The following is a 20,947-nucleotide window of genomic DNA, read 5'->3' as shown; positions in this document are numbered from 1 at the left end:
GGCTGTAGCGCGACCGGCATTGGGAGGAAGGTAGTAACTGGTCCCCGCCACCTGCTGGTCAGCGGCCCTGCCCACAGTCAGGCCGCCGCTGCCCTGGCCTGGTCCCAAAATATGTGAGCACCGCCCCCTGTCCCCGCCACGCCCGCGGGGTCGGGGGCTGAGCTGCCGGCGCCGGGAGCTGGGCGGGCGTCCCAGCACCGAGTCGGGGGCGGGGGGGGAGCGGGGGCGGCGCTGGGTGGGGCGGAGCATCGGCGCCTCCGGAGCCTTATTCCCCGCCGCGCGCAGTGGAGCAGTCAGTCCAGGGAACTGCGCGCAGCACGCTTCTCGTCAGCCTAACCAAGGCACAAGGGCTTGGGCGGAGGGACAGTGAGCAGACAGACACACGGCGGCCGCGAGCACCGCGCAGGTCAGAGCCAGGCTTGCACCCAGAGGCGGACAGCCGACTGTGCCCGGCGCAATCTCCTGCGCTCCGCCCGCCCGGCTCCCCTGCCAGCGCCCAGTGGCCGCCGCCTCCAAAGTGATTGCTGTCTCGCCGCCTCCGCCGGGCCCGGGACCATGAAGCTACTGCCGTCGGTGGTGCTGAAGCTCCTCCTGGCTACAGGTAAGAGGGCTGCCGACGCCCCCGGAGGTCGGGGGGATGGAGGGCGCTGTGCTGGGGAAACAGCGGCTGCAGCACCCTGGGTTGGGGCCACTTGGTGGGGCCCGTGCTCTCTGGTGGGCGAGAACCGGCCTTGGTGCATGGCGCCGGGGGCCCAGACGGGGTTCTGATGCTGCTTCGGCCCTCACCCGCAGTGCTCTCAGCGTTGGTAACCGGTGAGAGCCTGGAGCGAATTCGGAGAGGGGTGGCGGCCGGAACCCGCAAACCAGACCCTCCCACTGGATCCACTGACCAGCTCCTGCCCTCCGGAGATGCCCGGAGCCGAGAGGTCCTGGACTTGGATGAGGCAAACCTGGACCTTTTCAGAGGTAAGGTGTGGGGGCCGCCCATCCTTGGACCCTGGCGGGCAGTTGGAGAATAAGCGGATCTGGGATCCATACTGTTTGGGCACCCCTGTGGGTTGGGGGGAACCCTGCTGGCGCAGTGGTTAAGAGCTCGGCTGCTAACCAAAAGGTCGACAGTTCGAATTCGGAAGCTGCTGCCTGGAAACCCTTTGGGGCAGTTCTACTCTGTCCTGTAGGGTCGCTATGAGTGGGAATCAACTCGAAGGTAACAGATTTGGGTGGTTTGGGGGATATTCATGGAGGGCCTCAAGGAAATGCCTGTTGACCTGACTGGGGAGTCAGGGATCCTGGAATATGGGTTCCTCTGTCTTACTTGCCCTTGGGTCTCACCTGCTGGGTTCCTGTCCACCTGGATGCAGTATTCTGGGGAAAATAGAGACAGGAAAGGCGTCTGAAGTCGGTACAGCCCTCTCAGGTAAGCTGGATTATAGGAACAAGGAATGGTTGAGATGATTTCCCCAGAGTACTGCATAAAAATGAGTGCAAGTCCTAAGTCTTGCAAATGACAATTATCTGTATAATGGATGTGGAGGTGCCCAGGCACATAGTAGGTGTACAATGTTAGTCTCCTTCACTCAGCTGTCTTCAGGTTAGGGCAACAGAAGAGAACGGGGAACGCTTGGCTTTCCCAGGCGACGCCAATACCTCCTGGGGGAGGCTATGAATGGTGCCTAGGGGACTGCATTGAAATACTTGCTGGGTGTTTACAGATCCTTCCCAAAGTCCAGAGACTTCCTGACCGCCTTGAGTCCTTGAGACTCCAAGTGGGGAAGGGCTAGGTGGGATCCTTCAACCAGCATATGTGGCTGTGGCTGGGTACAGGCATAGGGGCAGAGTCCAAAGCCTTAGGCATTGCCTGCTTCCCTGCCCCCAGCCGCCTGCAGCGATTCTCTTGAGGGTGGAGCAAGTACTGAGCCCAGGAGCACCGGAATTACTTTATTTGGTTGGAAAGATACCCACCTGTTGTAGCCCCGCCTGCTTCTCTGCTGCGCTGCCCTTTCTTTGCCCAGAGTTTCCTGTAGGTGCTCTCTCTGCTTCTTGTATAAATCAAGGGTGTGCTCTGAAGCTGAGCCTGGGCTCTCACCCTTCACCCTCTCACAGTGGCCCTCTGGGGTCACTTCTGGCCTGAACAGCCTGGATTCTCCTGACCCTCTCCTCCTAGGCTGGGCAGGGCTGGGCTGTGACTCACCCCCCACCCACACGGCTGCTCCTCATACCTCTGCAGACCTGACTCACTGCTCCCTGTCCCTGGCAGGAACCTGGCTGTCACCCTGCCACTCTCTCCCTCCTCCCTCTGATTGGCTTGACTCTCCTGCTTCAGTTTCCACAGTTCTGGTCACCTGGATTCCTCTGAGCACCTGCCTCACCTTCTGAGCCCTGGAGGATTGGCCTGGGACTGAAGAATAAATGGGGCTGCTGGCACCTGTCTCTCTTCCTTTCTCTTAGCTTTGCTGGGCAAGGACTACATTTCAGATTTGGGGATCCTATCACCTAAAATAAATAACTGCTACCATTTCTTAAGTGCCCATTGTATTCTGGGCACTTGACAGGTTATCCTGGTTAATTTAATCCTTGTAACTGCCCTCTGAGACAGGTACCTTTGCTATCCACATTTTACCAAGGAGAACATTGAGGTTCAGAGAGGTTAAATGACTTGTCCAAGGTCTCATGGCTGTGATTGGAGTATAGCTCTGCTGACTTCAGAGCCATCCACTGTCATTTTTCTTTGTTGTCTCATTCCTGGTACAATATTCCAAGCGCTCTAGACTTGTGCGGAGAGAAGGGGAGGCAGCTGTGTATGTGAGGCAACTTGGTGTGTGGGAAAGAACATCAAATGTGGAGCCCAGAGACCAGACTCTGCATGACCTTGGACAAGTCACTGCCTTTTGGGATCTTACGTTTTTCATCTGAAGATGGAAGGTCATGATATTCTTTGAGGTTACTTCCAGTTTGAGGATTCTAGGTCTTCGGTCTAATGTATCATGCATATCCTTCTGCCAAACATGTAGCTATAGCCATGGGCAGAGGGCACCTTCTTCCTGTTGGGAACAGCGGAACATGGTGGGGGGGAGGAGAACTGGCTTCAGACCCCTGGGCTGATGGGTGTAGCCCATGGTAAATCCCAGCTGGACATCTGGGTGAGGTTGTTTTTTCCCCCTGTCTCTCTGAAGCCTGGGAAGAAGGGGGGCTCCTCATTATTCCAGTTCCTTCTGGACAGCTCCTTACTTTCCATCTCTCTAGCCCTTGTACACATTGTACCCCCATCCTAGAGAGCTATAAACAGGAGATTGGGAATACATGTAAATGGGCCTTTGAGGGAAATGGGTTAGCTGCAAAGGGCACAGAGCAGGGTGAGTATTTTGCTTGAAGTAAAAAAACAAGGCCCTGATCAGGGACAGTCCTCTTGCTGTACCTGAGCCTGGCTCTGCCCTGGGCTCATGGTACTCTGAAGCTAATGGTTGCCACCTGAAGACATGGGCACTTTTCTTATTTTATAAATCCACTCGCCCCCCCCCCCCCAATACCTTTTCCAGAGGCAATTTGTGTCTCTGACACTGTCCTCCTGCAAGTGGGTCACTGTGTGCAGCATCAGGAAATGAGGCTGATTAAGGCCAAAATAGAACCAACTGAGGGTGGCAGAGGAGGGGATGGGGATGGAAGGTGGGCAGTGGGGTGGAGGTGAGGTTAGTAGGATTGCTCAATCAACTGCAGTCACTCAACAGAAGCTAGCACTCTCCGAATGACGTCCTTAAACTGAGTTTGTGAAATGCCTCCCTGGGAATCCATTCTTGCCTCTACTTCCTCCTGAGGCTCCTGCTTTCTGGTACTGTGCCCAGTCTTCCTTCAGCCTTTGAGAGGCACTGAACCAAGGGGTCTTCCCAGGCCTCTGACTTTAGGTGGGATCAAAGGGTGCATATTCCCTCCAAATGCTATGCTGTTCTGATTCTGTGCCCCAGGAGAGTGGCAGACTTACCGGGGTGTTTTTTTCCTGCAGTTGCTTTCTCCTCCAAGCCGCAAGCTCAGGCCACACCAAGCAAGGAGGAATATGGGAAAAGAAAGAAGAAGGGCAAGGGGCTAGGGAAGAAGAGAGACCCTTGTCTTCGAAAATACAAGGACTTCTGCATCCATGGAGAATGCAGATATGTGAAGAAGCTGCGGGCTCCATCTTGCCTGTAAGTGTTCCTTCCCTTGGGCTGACTTGTCAGTACACTCTTTGTCAGCCACGTGGTTGTTCCTCGTTGTCACTGTTCCTTGAATTCATAATTCTACCCAGTTTCTTCTCAACCTCTGGGAGGAAGTTGGGAGGAGGAGAAATATTTTTAGTCAGCGGAAGGGGCTCCCCCCCATCAGATGCAATTTCCTGTGGTGTGGGTTTGTGACGATCTTGTATCCTTGGGGACATTTCCTGCTTACCCAGAAATGAGCATGTGGCCAGGAAAACTGGCACCTGAAAGCAAGTCCTTCATTCTTGCCCCATGCCCCACTCTGGATGGGAGAAGCCAATAGGAAACGTGGCAGAATGGGCTTCCTGCATGGAGTGAAGCTCCTGTGGCCTTCTTTCTCAAACGCTGTAGGCATATATGAGGTGCATTTGGACATATGTTGGTAGGTGAGTACGTGCTTAGGTATGTGTGCACACAAGTGAGCAAATGTGGGTTGATTTTAAAACATGGCAGGACTGTACAGAGAACAGTCATCATGGGAGCAGGGGACACCCCTCCTCCCTTCTTCCTCACCCTGGCAAGGGCCAGGAGGTGAGCACTTGGAGGGTATTGGCCTTTGGCCATGGGAGTGAGAGGATACTTTCTTTATGAAGGATTAACAGGAAATGGAAGCCAACCCAGCAGACATCAACCCCCAATTAGGCAGCATCACCCCTTCCCTGGGCAGGGGTGTGGGTGGAGGGGCCATGGGTTCTTGGCCACTCTGCTAGGTCAAGCTCAGCAAACGACTGCCTTGGCAACCCCTCAGAGATGACGGCACTGCCATGCTCTCTGGCAGGCATAATGTCGCCACTGTGCCTGAGGCCAACACCCCACGTCAGGCTGCAAACATTCACTCTCTTCCGCTGGGCACAAGGTCCCAGTGGAGAGGCGAGGGGCATTGTGGCATGGGAGACTCTAGACAGGGACAGACAGGAGACTGCTGGGTACATATTGCCTCCTGATCTGTCAGGAAAACTGGCTGCGTGTGATTGGTGCAGATCCCTTGCAGCTTTTTTTTTTTCTTTTTTTAAATGTGCATTAGGTGAAAGCTTACATAGCACATTAGTTTCCTATTTGATAGTTTGTACACACAGTGTTCCATGACATTGCTTCCATTCCCCACAATGTCCTGCCCTCCCCACATTTCCGTCCTAGGTACCCTGTTTCCTTTTGTCCTGAATTGCTACCCCTTCCTGCTGTCTCAACTTTGCTTTTGAGTGAATGTTGCCCTTTTGCTCTTGTATAATAGATCGTTCTAAGGAATACATTCCTCTTGGTTATTATTTATTTTATGGGCTTGCCTATGATTTGGCTGGTGGATGGTCTCTGGCAATGGCTTCAATTCCAGCTTAGAAGAGTGTCTTAGGGCCATAGTCTCAGGGGTTCTTCTGGTCTCTATCAGACCAGTAAGTCTGGTCTTTTTTTGTGAATTTGGTTTTTTGTTCTGCAATTTTTCTCCCTCTCTGGGAACTTCTGTTGTGAATCCCAGTTGGAGTGCTTGTTGGTGGTAGCCAGGCACCATCTAGTTCTTCTGGTCTTGGATCACATAGTTTTTTTGGCTTTTTGAAGGCTCCTTGTCCTCTCTGATTGCATATAGCAGAGCTGTCTTCTGTTGGACAATTGGCAGACAGACCCTTTGCTTCTCACCATGTTCTTGGTCACTTGTGTATCTTCTCCTATAATATCCTTGTCAGGACCTTCGTATTGGAGGGGTTTCTTGGGAGTGGCCTAGGGTCTCCATATTATCCTTCCCAGTATCTTGGGACAGGGAGGAAATGCTTGTGTTAAATTTGTAAAATAGCATCATTAGCATAGGGTAGAGGCAGTGACTCTGAGGGTAGTCAAGATGGTTTGAGCCTAGGAGTCTGTCTGGGCTAAATTAGTACAGGGCATTGGTGCTTGACAGAACCCTGTAAGGCTCTTCTCCCAGAGGACTGGGTTCCATGGATCACCTCAGCCTAGATAAGGATACCCATGGCCAACTTCTCAGTGGCTGTGGGGGTAGTGCTCATAACCATAAGGGTAGCTCCTCTTCTTTGCCCCAGAGCTTTGCAGTTTCCACTTAATATGAGTTGAGCCCAACAGATATGTCTTAAGCACCTACTTGATGCCAGACACTATTCTAGGGGGTGGGGAGATTAGTTAGCGTCTTAGGATTCTCAAAAGCCCTTTGCTAGGTAGGCAAGTCTTGCTAACTCCACTTGGAAGATAAGGAAACTTGAACCAGAAAGTGGGAAGTGATTTCTCTGTGATCAATAGCTAAATAAGTAGATAGAAAAAGGACAGGGACACAGGCACCTGACTCTCAGTCCAGCATGCTTTTCATTGCCCCAGGCTGCAATGGGTATTGGTCTGCCTCTGCAGGATTTTACAGAGGGCAGCTGTTGTTCTAGAGATCTCTGGAGACTTTTTCTAGCCTAACAGTATAGCAATTTGATTTGAAGTCTCTGTCTGCTTCCGTCTTCTCTTGCTAGGCAGAATTTGCCTGACCTTGCTTATTCCTGCGTTCTGCCTCCAGTCCTGGGTTCGCAGTGCAGAAGGCAGCAAGAAGACACAGGTCTCCTGGTTTGGGGAAGCATGACATCTGGGTAACTACATCTGGGGACCCCTTGTGGATCCTCTCTGCCTCCAGACCCAGGAACCACCAGCCAGGGTGTGTCCAGGCTGGTGTGGTGAGCTTGAGGCTAGCCAGCTTCCTAAACCAGCCCTTTGCAGCCACCATTGACGGGAAACCCTTCTGTGTCATCAGCCAAAAGTCACCCTCAGGGGATAGGAACCCTGACTGGCTGCTGACCCAGAAATTGGCAGCAAAGTTGTCCTGTGGCTGGAAAAAAGCAGGAGGGCAGCTGGGCTGAGGAGGACTCGGAGCTGGAAGAGGGGCCTGGGGGCTTTACTTTGCCTCATTGCTCAGCTACACAGAGCATCTTGGCAGAGGGTCCCCTGGGAATGGCAAGCCCCCTTGACTTTGGCTCCACCTGATTTTAGTACCCCATTCCTTAGGATATAGGTACTGTGCTCTGGGATCTGATTATATAATAACATACAAACATAGAACTTGGCCTTTTATTAAGTGCTTTCATCTATATTATCCCATTTGATTTTCTCAATTCTCTAGTAAGGTAGGCATTTATCGTTTCTGTGTTTTGCATGAGGAAACCAATATTTGGAAAGGTGAAATAACTTGTCCAAGATCACCTGGCTACAAGTAGTAGCAATACCAGTCTGAAACTCAAGTATTTTGAGGCCCTCTATCAAATGGTGCCCCCTGCACCTCCTTGAGTAGGAGTGAGCAGCTCAGTTTGGAAGACGTCTCTGGACCCTAGAGGGCTCTTCTGCTGTAATACAAGATCTGAAACAGGTCGCAGACATGAGTAAGAAGAATGTGTCCCAGTTTGATGAGTGGCTGGTGCTGGGCAAGGCACATGATCTCACCCCCACCCTGGGATGTTTGGAATGTACTCATCCCTCGCCTTCCCCTCCAACTCCCTGGGGAAGCCAGGAGTCGTCTGCAAAGGGAGGGAGGGTGGGTGGGTAATATTAGGATGTTTACATTATTATCCTTTTGACTCAAGGTGGGGGTGGAGGAATTATGTAACTGAATTGTGGGGCTGTGAGGCCAAGCTTTATTTCTATCATCTGAGTAACTACCTGTGGGGTTTGAATGATGGACTGGAAGTGAAAAACAGACTCAGCTTCTCCCCCTAGTCCCTGAAGCCATCCAGGCGGCAGGGTTGAATCCTGGCTGTACCACTCACTAGCTGTGTAGCCTGGGCAAGTTATGTAAAGAAGTTAAGCCTCAGTCTCATCTTTAAAATGGAGGTAGTAACTCCTTCATAAAGATGATTATAAGATGAAATGAAATGATCTTTGTAAACCAGTTAGTGCAGAGAACCTGGCACATGGCAAACCTTTAATGTTAGCTATTTATTATTGTTGCTAATTATTAATAATAATGAACAGCATTAATACATTCTGAGAACTGGGTCAGACATCCCCAGGAACCTATCAGATGTGTGTTTCCTTGGGGTAATCTGCACCGTTCAGAGTAGAAAGAATCATGAACTTGGAATCTGCCAAAACTGGTTTCTAGTCTTGACACTGCTGCTTCCCAGTGAAACTTTTGGCAAATCACTTAATCTCTCTGACCCTTTCAATCTGTAAACTGGGGCTGTACCTGCCTACCAGGGTATTATGAGGTCCAGATTAGCTGGTAGATAGGGACAGTCTTGTAAACTGTAAACTGCCATAGACAGGTCATTTTCCAGAGGAGCTCCTGGCAGCTTGCTCCATATTCTGGCAGGATGGGGACTTTGTTTTGCCCACCTGGGCCAATGGAACAATGCCTGCAGAGGCTGGGCAAGGAGTTGTTCCTATCGTAGGCTAGAGGTTGCGGAGAAGGACCCTGACCTACATTTATCCTGGACTGAGGTGGTGCACAAAGCGCCCAGGAGGAGCTGGAACAGGGAGAAGTTGGGCAGAAAGGCAGTAGGAGAGAAACAGTACCCCTAGCCATGCCTTACACTAGTACCCAGATGCCTGGCCCTTCTGCTGCTGCCAGGTCTAGACTGGTCTGCTCTGTAGAGCTTTCCTGGTATCCACTTCAGCAGGAAGAAGGAATTCCTAACTCTGAGGCACCAGATATATAGCTTCCTTCCCAGGGAAAGCTCAGCTCAGAATAGAGAGCTACCAGAAGCCAGTGGCTAAAGCCCCCAGGCAGATAGCGCCACCTCACCCCCGGCTGGTGGTAGGTGGTTGTGGGGGGGCAGCACACTGAGCTCAGAGTCAGAGGATCCATACCCATGTCTCTGCTCTGCTGTGAGACCTTGGGAAAACAACTCTACCTTTCTGTAAAATGGGGCTTCTGGCTACATCAGAGGATCTTTGAGGGGATCAGATGAAGGAAGGGATGTGAATGTACTTATTCAACTGTAAGCACTTCCAAATTTTCTTCAGAGGTTCAAGGAAGTGCTTTTGCATTAGAATCATAGAGGCAGTTGCCATATGATTTATGTCCTGAGTGAGAAGAGCTGCCTAGGGATTGTTTCTGACATTCCGACATGCCCTGGCAGAGCAGCTGGGCATGAAGATATTATCTTGGCTGGTTTGCTTTGCCCTGAGGGGAAGGAGGCCTGATACCCCAATGCTCAAAGGCCAATGGTCCGCAAGTTGGCACTGCAAACAGGAGAAGCTGGGAGTTAAATGAAGGGAACTTGAAAAAATGACTTCTGGCAAAGGGACAGGGCCTATTAATAGGATGGGCAGTGGGGGAGAGGATTGGACACTGGAACATTGATGAGAAGGCTGGTTTATTTCTGGGTCAGGGTGTTGAGGGGCCTCAGTATAGGGAGTGATACTGAATCCCCTCACTCAACTTACCAACGCTTGTGCCCAAGTCCTCTTAAGTGGCTTAAACAGAATGTCTTCACCCACATGTAATAAATCAGTCACACGTGGAACATATCTAACTGAGACCTTCGAGTCCTCCCTCACTTTTTCCGAGCCTGGAGCAGGATTCTCAGGCCAGAGAACCAGAGAAAATGGTAGAAGGGAAGGGCGTGGAGTGAGGGAGGAAGGCCATGGAGCATTCAGAGGGGCTTTTAAGGAGTCTCCTACCAAAGGAGAAAGATAGAGGAAGGGCAAAGATCATGGTCAGGGATTGATAGGCTGGAGCGGTGAGGAATGGGGTTTGGCTGGGCCACTGCGAAGAGAGAGAGACTGAACCACTAACCCTAACTCCTTGTTCTGTCTTGAAACAGCTGCCAGCCAGGTTACCATGGAGAGAGGTGCCATGGGCTGACCCTCCCAGTGGAAAACCGCTTGTATTCGTATGACCACACAACCATCCTGGCCGTGGTAGCTGTGGTACTGTCTTCTGTCTGTCTGCTCGTCATTGTGGGGCTTCTAATGTTTAGGTGAGTGTTGGGGGCCCCTGCAGACTGTTTCTATAAATCACTCCATTCCTCCTTCTGGGTCTTCTGGCTGGTGATCACATGAGTCCCCTACCTCCCCAAATCCTGGGTTAGGGATCTGACTGACATTCTTGGTTCTTCAAGAGCCTGGTTTCTTTGGTGTGACATGTGTCCAGTGTCTAGAGCCCAGGGCACAACTTGCCAGGCCATAGCAGGTTCTGCTCTTCACAGGAATTCTTTTCCTGCCTCTATGGCTCAGCAACCCACCTGTGGTGCCAACTCTTTACACATTTCTTTCTCCTGGCTATGTTCTTTGATAACATTAGTGTGTGACTTAGTAGTCAAGGCATGGATGGTGCTCTTGGTATATCCTTCCAATTCTGAGTCATCTGGACCTCAAGCCATGGTTCCAATTCAGGTTATGTCCTGGGTCAGGGGAGATCTACCAAGTAGTCTATGCCTGTTTTCAAGCAGTACAACCGAATTGCTTTGAGACCTGAAATCAGTCGCCTCATTATTCTGAGGATTATAATCTTTCAGTGATTATCTACCTCATAAGGATGCGTGAAGACCCAATGAATAAGGCAAAAGCTCTTTATAAATTATAGCCTGCTGTTAGAGACAAGGATCTCTCTAGGAAGTTGGTCTTTGACCAGGGGTCTGTTGGACTGCCATACACCCTGGGCTTTTCCAAAGAGTGGAGGGAACTGCCATGGCAGAGTTCTTGGGAATGACCTGTTCTGGGACCTGCATCCTGTGCTTCAATTTCTCAACTGTCATAGCAAACAGGACTTGCTCACAAAGCTTATCTTCCTCAGGTACCATAGGAGAGGAGGCTACAATGTGGAAAATGAAGAGAAGGTGAAGTTGGGGATGACTAATTCCCATTGAGAGAGACCTGCACTCAAGGTAATGATTCATCCTTTACCCCATGGCACCATCACCACCTTTCCGAATCTGTTTCAAGAAATGCTAAATTCTTTTTTTGACGTAAGGATTGGGAGGCAGGAGGCAGGCTACCATGGAGTCAGCATCAAATTGCGGAATTGTTTTCAAAAAGGCTGTGGGTGCATCATCCCCACTTAGGGTGAAACTTGCTAGAGAGATACTCAGGAGAGATGTTTGAGAGGACAGTTTTTCCCTTCCTTATCCCTTCTCCTTCCTTCCCTTCCCAAGTGACCTTTCCACTTCACCTTTTAAGACTGGACCTTGGAGATTTGGGGCTTTAAATGCCTTCTTCTTGTGCTTTAGGAATCAGCTGGGGCCTGCTACCTCTGAGAAGACACAAGTTGATCACAGACTCTGCAGAGGCGAAGGACTTCACAGCTAGCCATGAAGACTCCTTCATCCCCAGTTGCTATCTAGATTGGGCCTCCCATAATTGCTTTGCCAAAATACCAGAGCCTTCAAGTGCCAAATGGAATATATCTGATGGGATCTGGGTCAGAAGAAAGCAAAAATGAGGGCCCTTCATGCCCTTCTGATTTCCCTCCACCAAAACCCCACTTACCCCCAAAAGTTTGTTTAAACACTTATCTTCTAGACTCAAATGCCAGTTCAATTCCATATGCGCCAGGATCTTTGACTGAAAAAAAAAAGGAGAAAGAAGAAGAAGGAAAGATTTGTGGACTAGAAGAAAATAACAAAGATTGAGAAGCCATGTACTCAAGTAGCCACCAAGGGATCTACCATTTGGACCCTCCAGCGCTGGATTTGATGAGCTAACTGTGAAATACCACAAGCCCAAGAACTCTGAATTTTGGGACTTCTGCCCAGATGGAAAAATAACTTAACAACTATTTTTTGTTTGTTCGTTTGTTTGTAAAATGCCTTTTAAATTATATATTTATTTTATTCTATGTATGTTAATTTATTTAGTTTTTAACAATCTAACAATAATATTTCAAGTGCCTAGACTGTTACTTTGGCAATTTCCTGGCCCTCCACCCCACATCCCCCATCATCTGGCTCAGCACCACACTCATCTGCCACAAATCTGAGTGGCTCTGTGACCCATCTGTAGTAATTTATTGTCTGTCTACATTTCTGAAGATCTTCCATGATCAAAGTGCTGCAGGGGGAGTTGTGTACGGTCAGGATGTAGGAGTTAACTTTGTCAGATCCACTCTATGAGTTGGACTGCAGTCTTGCCTAGGCAATTTTGTCTACCGTGTGTGTTTTGAAAGCTGACGGTGCTGATGTCAAGGTGTAACAGATATCAGTGTTTCCCTGTGTCCTCTCCTTCCCAAATCTCAGAAAAGGTTGGGCTCCCATGCCTGCAGCTTTCCTGGCCCTTCCCCACCATGGCCTCTGGCCCACAGAATAGGAGCTCACTCTCCTTTGTGTCAAGACATTTCTCTCACTCCAGCCATTCTTCTGGTGCTACTCCACGCAGGGGTCAGTACAGCAGAGAACAGTCTAGAGAAGGTGTTAGCAAAGAAAAAGGCTGAGGAGGAACAGGAAGCGTTGGTGCTGACTGTTCTGGGTAATTAATCGATTACCTGCCAATTTCTAGACAGAAGGCTGGAGGTGCGGAAGGTTTTTGTGTAAACCCACCCATCTCACCAAAACTACAAAGGTATGCTGTCTTGATCCCTTCTGGAAGTTTCTGGTGCCATTTTTAAACTGTTACAACCTGTATTTCCAAACCTGGTTCATATTTATACTTTGCAATTCAAATAAAGATAACCCTTACTCCATAGACTTCTGTCTGCTTGTTTTAACTGGGAACTGGTTTAACACAGGTATTTTTTTAAGCCCTGACTAGGTGTTAGACTCTATGCTAGGCCTATTTATGTATACTATTTCAATATCCCCAACAACCCTGTGATGGAAGTACTATTATTATCTCATTTATCCAGAGGAGGTATACGGAGGCTCAGAAGTTACACAACTTGCCTGAGTTATTATACACAGTTGGTAAGTGACAGAGCTGGGACTCAGACTCTGGTAGTCTGATTCCAATTATTTACACCATACTTACACCATACTACCTCTAAGACAAGAGAGAATAGGCCTTTCACACAGGAAGTTTGGCTGCCCATAACTTGGATAGACATGCATTCAACCAGGACTCAGGGCTTGGTCTTGTATTGTATATGCAAGCAGGCATTGTTTCTGGTGAAAACAAGATGTCTTTGGTTTCCCTCTCGTGCTCCACAGCCAATCCATCAGCAAATTTTGTCAGCCTTACCATCAGACTGTGTCCTGTATGCAACCACTTCTCACCACTGCCACTACCATCACCCCAGTCCAATTCACCATCATCTCTCGTCTGGATTCTTGCAATAGTGTTCTCTCTCCCTTCTTCCACCTTGCTCCCCTACAGTCTGTTTCCAACATAATAGCCAGAGTGATAATTTCAAAACACAATTTAGATCTCATCTGCTCTCCAGGGCTTCCTTTATTACACTATTGTACAAAAGCACACTCCTCCCCTGTCCCATGCTTATTCTCCTTACCTCGCTTTGTTTTTCTCCATAGCACTATCACCACAAACACATTCTTATTGTTCCTCCTACTAGAACATTAGCTCCATGAGGGCAGTGGTGTGTACAATGGTTCAATCTCAGATTCTAAAACAGTGCCATTGAGTTGCAGGCCCTCAATATTTGTTACATGGACAAATTAATATAACAATTAAAATCCAGTTAAAGGTCAGCAAGTGGACAGGCATGTGATCCAGTGCTTCCCTGGAAGTGTTTAGAGAATGCTTAGAGAATGGCCTGTGTTAGGGAGAGTGGATGGTGATGACAGAATGAAAAGTGGAATTTGGGACAGGTTGTATGGCCATGGTGTCCTGGGTAGCTTAGAGGTGGAGCGATCCACTCGGAAGCCACTGGAGTAGTGAAACTGGACAGCCCTCTTGTCATCCTCTTCCCTTGGAGAACTGTGACATTCTGAAGTTTCTTCAAGAGCATATGCAGAGATCTAGTTTTACTTTGAATTTCCTTTTAAAGCACTGGGCAGCAGTAACTACCAAAGATGAACATAAGCAAATCCTACAAGCCAACAATTCCACTCCTACAGATATACCCAAGAGAAATGAGTGCATATGCTCACCAAAAGATACAAACAAGAATGATTTTAGCAGCACTATTTATAATAACTAAAAACTAGAAACTACCCAAATACCTATTAGTGGTCGAATGAATAAATTGTGGTATATCTATACAATGAAATACTAAATAGCAACATGAATGAATCTCACAACATAGTGCTGAATGAAAGAGGGTAGGCACCAAAGGGTATAGTCCGTATGATTCCATTTATTTAAAATTCAAAAACAAGCAAAACTAATCCATTGTTAAAGAAATCAGGGATGAGGGTCCTGTTGGGATGGGTACTGACTGGAAGGGGACAGAAGGAGGGCTTTTGGGGTTCTGATGATGCTAGATTCCACATGGCCACATGGGTGTGTTCACTTTGTGAAAATTCATCAAGTACAACTTGTATATTTTTCTGTATGTGTTACACTTCAATAAAAAGTTAAAACAAAACAAAGCAAAACGAATCTTGGATAGAGGACTCTTGCTGTTTGCATTACATAAAGTTCTGTAAAGTACCATGCATTATTTTGGTGTCAGAGAAAATAGTAAAGATTCAGAAATAACTGTGGAGTAGTGAGTTACTTTGAATTGTCCGTGGGGCTTCCTTTCCTGCTTCCAAGCTTCAAGCCTCTGGCGCTCACACTAGGCTGGGCTTTTCCAAACACACTTTGTTTCTCAAGCTAGTATTTCCTGCAGGCTTTGGGCTTCCTGCCTTTCAGCTGCTCTCTCCTCCTGTCCCTGTTGCTGATGGGAGCTCTCATTGGCATCTCTTGGCTGATACAGTGTCCTTGGGAGCCTCTGAACTTGCAGCCACTTCTCGACATTAACCAGCAGAAGACATCCTGCCTCTTCTCTATAGGTTTCCCTTTCAGCCTCCTTTGAGACTTTTTTTTTTAATACTGTTCATAAAACCCTGGTGGCGTAGTAGTTAAGTGCTACAGCTGCTAACCAAGAGGTCGGCAGTTCAAATCCGCCAGGCGCTCCTTGGAAACTCTATGGGGGCAGTTCTACTCTGTCCTATAGGGTTGCCATGAGTCGGAATTGACTCGACGGCAGTGGGTTTGGTTTGGGTTTTTGGTCATAACAATCATTGTTAGGATAATAAATATTTAATGTTCATGGAGTGTTCACAATGCACAGGGCTGCATGCTTTCAGGCATTATATTTCATGCAAGCCTCACCAAACCTAGGAGGTAGGTGCTTTTACTATACCCATGAAATAGATGAAGATATTGAGGCTCAAAGAAGTTAAACGATTTGCCTAAGCTAAGTGATAAGGGCAGAATATGAAATTGGGAGCTCCTGAGTCTGCACTCTGACCACTAAGCTGCACTCCTAAACAAATTCTCTGTGATAGACTTGTTTTCTCTTCTTCCCATAACCAGAAATAATATAGTGAAGAAGTCATACGAAAGGAACCTTATAGAGCAACCCCTTGGAGCTTAAGAGTTTCTTTCCCTCTCCCAATTTACAGTTACGAAAGGTACTGTTATGGTTTGAATTGTGTCCCCAAAAAACGTGTGTCAACTTGGCTAAGCCAGGATTCCCAGTATTGCGTGGTTGTCTACCAGTTTGTCATCTGATGTGATTATCCTATGTGTTGTAAATCCTAACCTGTATGATGTTAATGAGGCAGAATTAGAGGCAGTTATTAATGAGGCAGGACTCAATCTACAGGATTAGGTTGTATCTTGAGTTAATTTTTTTTGAGATATAAAAGAGAGAATTGAGCAGAGATGAGGGGGACCTCCTATCACCAAGAAAGAAGAGCCGAGAGCAGAACGTGTCCTTTGGATTGAGAAGCCCCTAGACCCAGGGGAAAATTAATGATAAGGACATTCTTCCAGAGCCCACAGAGAAAGCCTTCCTCTGGAGCTGGCACCCTGAATTTGGACTTCTAGCCTCCTAAACTGTGAGAGAATAAACTCCTGTTTGTTAAAGCTATCCACTTGCTGTGTTATAGCAGTACTAGATAACTAAGACAGAGATACCTGATCAGGGAGCAGTGGAAGGAACAGGAGTGCAGACTTACCCAAACTTGGTCTGAGTCCAGGCCCCACTGCTAATTAGGGGAGTGCCCTCATGCTTGACAACCCGTCTCTCAGTCTAGAAGGTAGAGGCACAAAATTATGTTCCTCGAAGAGCTGCAAAAATTAAATGTGTGAGTACAATGTCTAGTACCTGCTAGATGCTAGGTACATATTGGTTATCTCAAGCAATCTACCCAAGGAGCTAATTAGTGGCACATCTAGGATCAGAATCTAGGCCTCTGGTTCCCAAACTACAATTCTTTCCTGAGAAAGAAACAATCCTTTTCAGTCACTGTTTTACATTTTAATGTCAACTTCAGTTTCAAGAAAGCTCTAAAGGGTCTTAGTATTTGTGGATTTAAGAAGCCATGGAACAGCAACTTCTTTAAGAAGGCCTGGAACAGCAATTTGTCAACAATGCCTGAAATTCAAGCTTTCTGTTTGAGGATGCGAATACTCCTGGGAGGAGTCATGCATTCAAGTAGTTGGCATTATTTGTTGGTATAATTCATTTTAGCTTCATTCATTCAGCAGATATTTACGGAGGCTCTACGTCACTTTCTAGATGAGATCCATGCTGTGAATGGAATGCGGGTATGGAGAGAAAAGAGGAAGAAGTAATTTCAGAGCAAGAGCATTCATTTATTCATTCAAGATATTTACTGGCCACTTATTATGTGCCAAGTAGCATTCTACTCACTGGAGAGGAACAATGGACCATACTGACATATGGACCATGTGTAACACATGCATAATACATGTGTAAATGTAAATGAAACATGCAGATACACACACACACAAAACAGAGTGATATGCTGAAGAGTCTGAGGGGACAGAATTATTTCAGATAGGTGGCTCAAGGAAGGTCTCTCTAGGAGGTAACGTCTGGAATGAGACAAGGGATCGGACATACAAAAGCCCTGAGGCAAAAATAAGCTTAGTGTATAAGAGGAACAGAAAGGGGCACCTGTGGCTGCAGTATAGTCATCAGAGGTTGAAGTGGTAGACCAGATCATGTGGGACCTTGTAAGCCATGGTAAATTTGGAAGTCAATGTAGTGTGTTGAGGAGGGGAGTGATATGATTTATGTTTTAGAAATATGACTCTGCTATGCAGAAAAGGGGACCTAGAGGACAAAAGTGGAAGAAGAAAGACCAGTTAGGGGACCCTTGCAGTTGTCCAGGGTAGAGACAACAGTGACTGGGATTAGGGTGGTAGCAGAGGAGTTGATGAGAAATGGTCAGATTCAGGATATGTTTTAGAGGAATCATCTATAGGACATATGGATGGATTGAATGTGGGTGTTATGAAAAGTAAAGAAAACAAGGATGACTTCTTGGATTTTAGCCAGAGAAACTGGATAAACAATGACTGTGTTATCAGGATGGAGGAGGGGGGATGGGGGAAGGAGCAGGTTCACAAGGGCCATGGAAATCAAGAATTCTTTCCTGGACATGTTAAGTACATATGGGGTGAAGGAGGGCACCAAAGAGAAGGCAATGGGAGGGAGGGGAATGCAAGGAGGAGAAAAAAAAAAGGCAAAGAGGGTAAATAAAAAGAACTTGAAGACAGAAAAAAAAAAAAAACATTTGTATGATATTCACAGCTCTAAAGTGTATTTCCCTCATAGGATCTCATTTAATCCTCACAATGCCCCAGGGAGGTAGGTAGTATTATTATCCCCAGTTTAATGGATGAGGGCCCTGGGGCTCAAAGGGGTGAAGTAACTTGCACAAGGCTACTATTTTCTAATGCAATTTTGCTTAATGCTGACCTTGCCCATGAGGACCATTCTCCAAAGAGAAAGGAAAGGACATGGCTCTGGACTTTCCTTTTTGACTGTGGTGAAGCCCCAGGGCCAGCCCAAGCCTCCAGGTAACAGGGCACCAAGCAGTGATGCTCCATGGGCATCAACCCTGGAAAAAGAAAAAACTGCTAAGCTCATCCAAGAGCAGAGGAGGAAATTAGAATTGCCACTTCCCGTGGTTGGTTTCCAGGGTGTCAGGCCACCACCAGATTAATATAATTTGGAGGTTGTGGTGGTTTGGTTTTTTTCTTAATTTTTTTTTTTTTTTGCACATTTTTATTGATTGACCACTTGATTGATGGAGAACAGGGACCCCTTAGCTCACTGCCACCCAGACAGCTGTGAAGTCAGCTGCCCTTTTGCTCTTCAGAGAACATCCCTCCCTCCCAGCATCTCAGCTAGTGCTAGCCAACAGAGCATCTAAGGAAAAGGGCTCCTTTCACAGCTGAAGTTAGTGGTTCACAGCCTGTGTGGGAAGTTTCCCCAAAGATTTATGATGTGGGTGTAGTAACCAGACAGACGGGAGGAATTAAGTCACCATTTTCTCCAATCCTCATTTCCTTACCTAACCTAGAAGTCACTGGATTGGTTTCCCTATAATGAGCGACTAGTTTTGTTTCTACTATTTTCTAGTTTTTGACAGAGGGCAAACTTCAACGGGAGTGCGAAACAAGGAAGAAGCTACCAGCTTGTTCTTCCTTCATACCACTGAGTATTTAAGTTAAAGCTGAGTATGTAAACCATGCACACACCCGAGGCTCTCTAGGAAGGTCTGATTTCTATTTTGTGGGTGATAATGGGTGGGGGACCCTGGGAGCACTGTGCTTGGTAAGAGGGGCCTGATCAGGTTCATTTGGGGCTAAGTGTTCTTTCTTGCCCACTGTATATAACTTCAGGTCCTGAGACTGCAGGCTTTAGAAGTCTGACCCAAGTTCAACCCCATAGGCACAGGCATCCTTTTCCAGGTGTGTGCTTGGATACCTTTTGGAGAAAGTCTGCCACACACCCCCAGTCCCAGCTGAGTTAGTCACTCCTCCTCTGTGCTCCCATGGCACCGAGTTTGGACAAAGCAAGGAAAATGATTTCTCATCCCATAGCAGCTTTGGATTTCCTCTCCCATGGCTTTCATCATGCTGTATTGTCATTGTCTGTTTGAATCTCCATTTCTCCCACTGTGAAATCTTGAAGGTCATAGAGCATGTCCTTTTCAGCACCCTGCACCCCATATCCCCTGCACCCAGCATGGTCCGTAGCACATAACAGGCGCTTAGTAAATGTTTGATGCATTCAAGAATAAATGGACAATTGAATAAATGCATGAATAGATGAATGAGTGAAACAGAGCATGAAGATTAAGAGTTCAGGCTCTGGATCAGACAAACCTGGGTTCTAACTCTGACTATGCCATTTGCTGGTTGTATAATAATTTCTGACAAGTCATTTAACCTCTCTAAGCCTCAGTTTTCTTATCATGGTTGTTGTGAGGATTATAGTGCATGTAAAGCATTTATAGCACAGTACCTGGCACTGGGTATGTTCTCAGTACAGGACAGCTATTACTATTATTAACATGCTCTGACTTCTAACCCTTTGCTGGTTTTTACTCTTGTGGGTCTTGTTTGCACCTCCTTTTCCAGATTCTTGGCACGACAGGGTCCCTGCCAGACTCGAGGCTCAGTCCGTGGGACTGCCCAAGCGGGTACTAGTTTGGGTCAGGCTGTGTAAGTGGGTGCAGCACAGGGATTTGCTGAGAAGGGGAAACTGTGACAGGGGTCTTTCTGAAGCTGGACAAACAAATGAGCCACCACCCCCATTGTCTGGGGCCTTCTCTGCAGGCTAGTGTCCTAAGGAAAATAGGAACAGTGTTGCATTTAAGGTGCCCTGATGACAGTCACAACAAATATGTGACCTTTTCCTAGGAAGCCTGGTTTCCATGGTGAGTGGGGCCGCACGCTCTTTCTCAAGCCATGCACTATGGCTCACGGCCCCACTCTGGAATGTGATGGCAGTGGCCCCAGCAGCTGGCTGGGGACACCTCCCTGGGGGTTTCCCCTTCCAATATCTCCAGGTTGTGGGAGGGGCTGAGATGGCCCCCTGGGCTGTCTGATGCCTGAGCCAGCCCTTCAACCTGGAGGCATTTGGGCTGAGACACTGACACTCCTGATCCCCTACACACACCCTTAGTGACTCAGGGCCAAACGGCTGCCAAGCTGGGCAGAAAGAAGGGGTTTCTTTCTGTAAGCCCCCCATCTCAGGCAGTGGCCTTGACCTCCTCCACCTCATCTTGGCAGGCTGGGCCAAGAGAGAGTGCCTGCCTCCCTGGCCTTGGCAGAGCGTGTGTTTGGAGCTGGTTTCACCAGCTGCCAGAACAGGAGCTGAATGCCCAGTGTGTCTGCCAAAGCTTGCTAACTTCTTTATTCTTTCTCTGAGCTATGCAAACGGGGCCGCTGAGGAATGCAGCAGCTAACCTCCCCACCAACCCCCTCCCTCCTCCCATGGCCTGCGCTTTCCCAACCCCCCAAGCTAGAGTCACATCAGAAAAATGCAGGAGAAGAAAGAAATCCCCCAATGTGTCATGACATTTCTGCATGGTGCTCAGAAACAAGAAAAGTGGGAGGAGGAGGCTGGAGGTTGTGTGGTCATAGCTGGAGCCATGTGACTGCCTCACCTGGCTACCTCCCTGGGGCAGATCATCTGCTCCCTTGGGGTTCTGTTTCCTCATTAATAAGTGGGGGCGATTCACCCTGACTCAGATCGCAGAGAAACTCAGAGAATTAACTGGTACCATCAAAGACCACTGATTTGCCTAAGAGGCTACTGAGAGATGCATTATCGCAACTTTAAGTTGGTATTTATTGATCTAGTCCACTGGTCACATATATTCATTTAACAGACATATTGATGCCTACTTTGTTCTAGAGGCTAAGAACACAAGGGCAAACAG

General features: G+C 47.9%; 1 protein-coding gene across 1 annotated transcript; it reads left to right on the top strand.

The window, feature by feature from the left end:
• The first annotated feature begins 296 nt into the window (after window positions 1-296).
• On the top strand, window positions 297-12,813 carry HBEGF (heparin binding EGF like growth factor). The gene is made up of 6 exons (XM_049873804.1): window positions 297-601; window positions 793-966; window positions 3,998-4,175; window positions 9,965-10,120; window positions 10,936-11,026; window positions 11,369-12,813. Exons 1-5 carry the CDS (start codon window positions 556-558, stop codon window positions 11,006-11,008), a joined length of 627 nt encoding a protein of 208 aa, XP_049729761.1. The 5' UTR covers window positions 297-555; the 3' UTR covers window positions 11,009-11,026; window positions 11,369-12,813.
• Window positions 12,814-20,947: the final 8,134 nt, after the last annotated feature.

The sequence above is a fragment of the Elephas maximus genome, chromosome 2 (assembly GCF_024166365.1).
Source record: "Elephas maximus indicus isolate mEleMax1 chromosome 2, mEleMax1 primary haplotype, whole genome shotgun sequence".
In the NCBI taxonomy this organism is placed as follows: domain Eukaryota; kingdom Metazoa; phylum Chordata; class Mammalia; order Proboscidea; family Elephantidae; genus Elephas; species Elephas maximus.
Note: the sequence above shows the minus strand (reverse complement) of the source record. Positions and strands in the feature narration are given on the sequence as shown.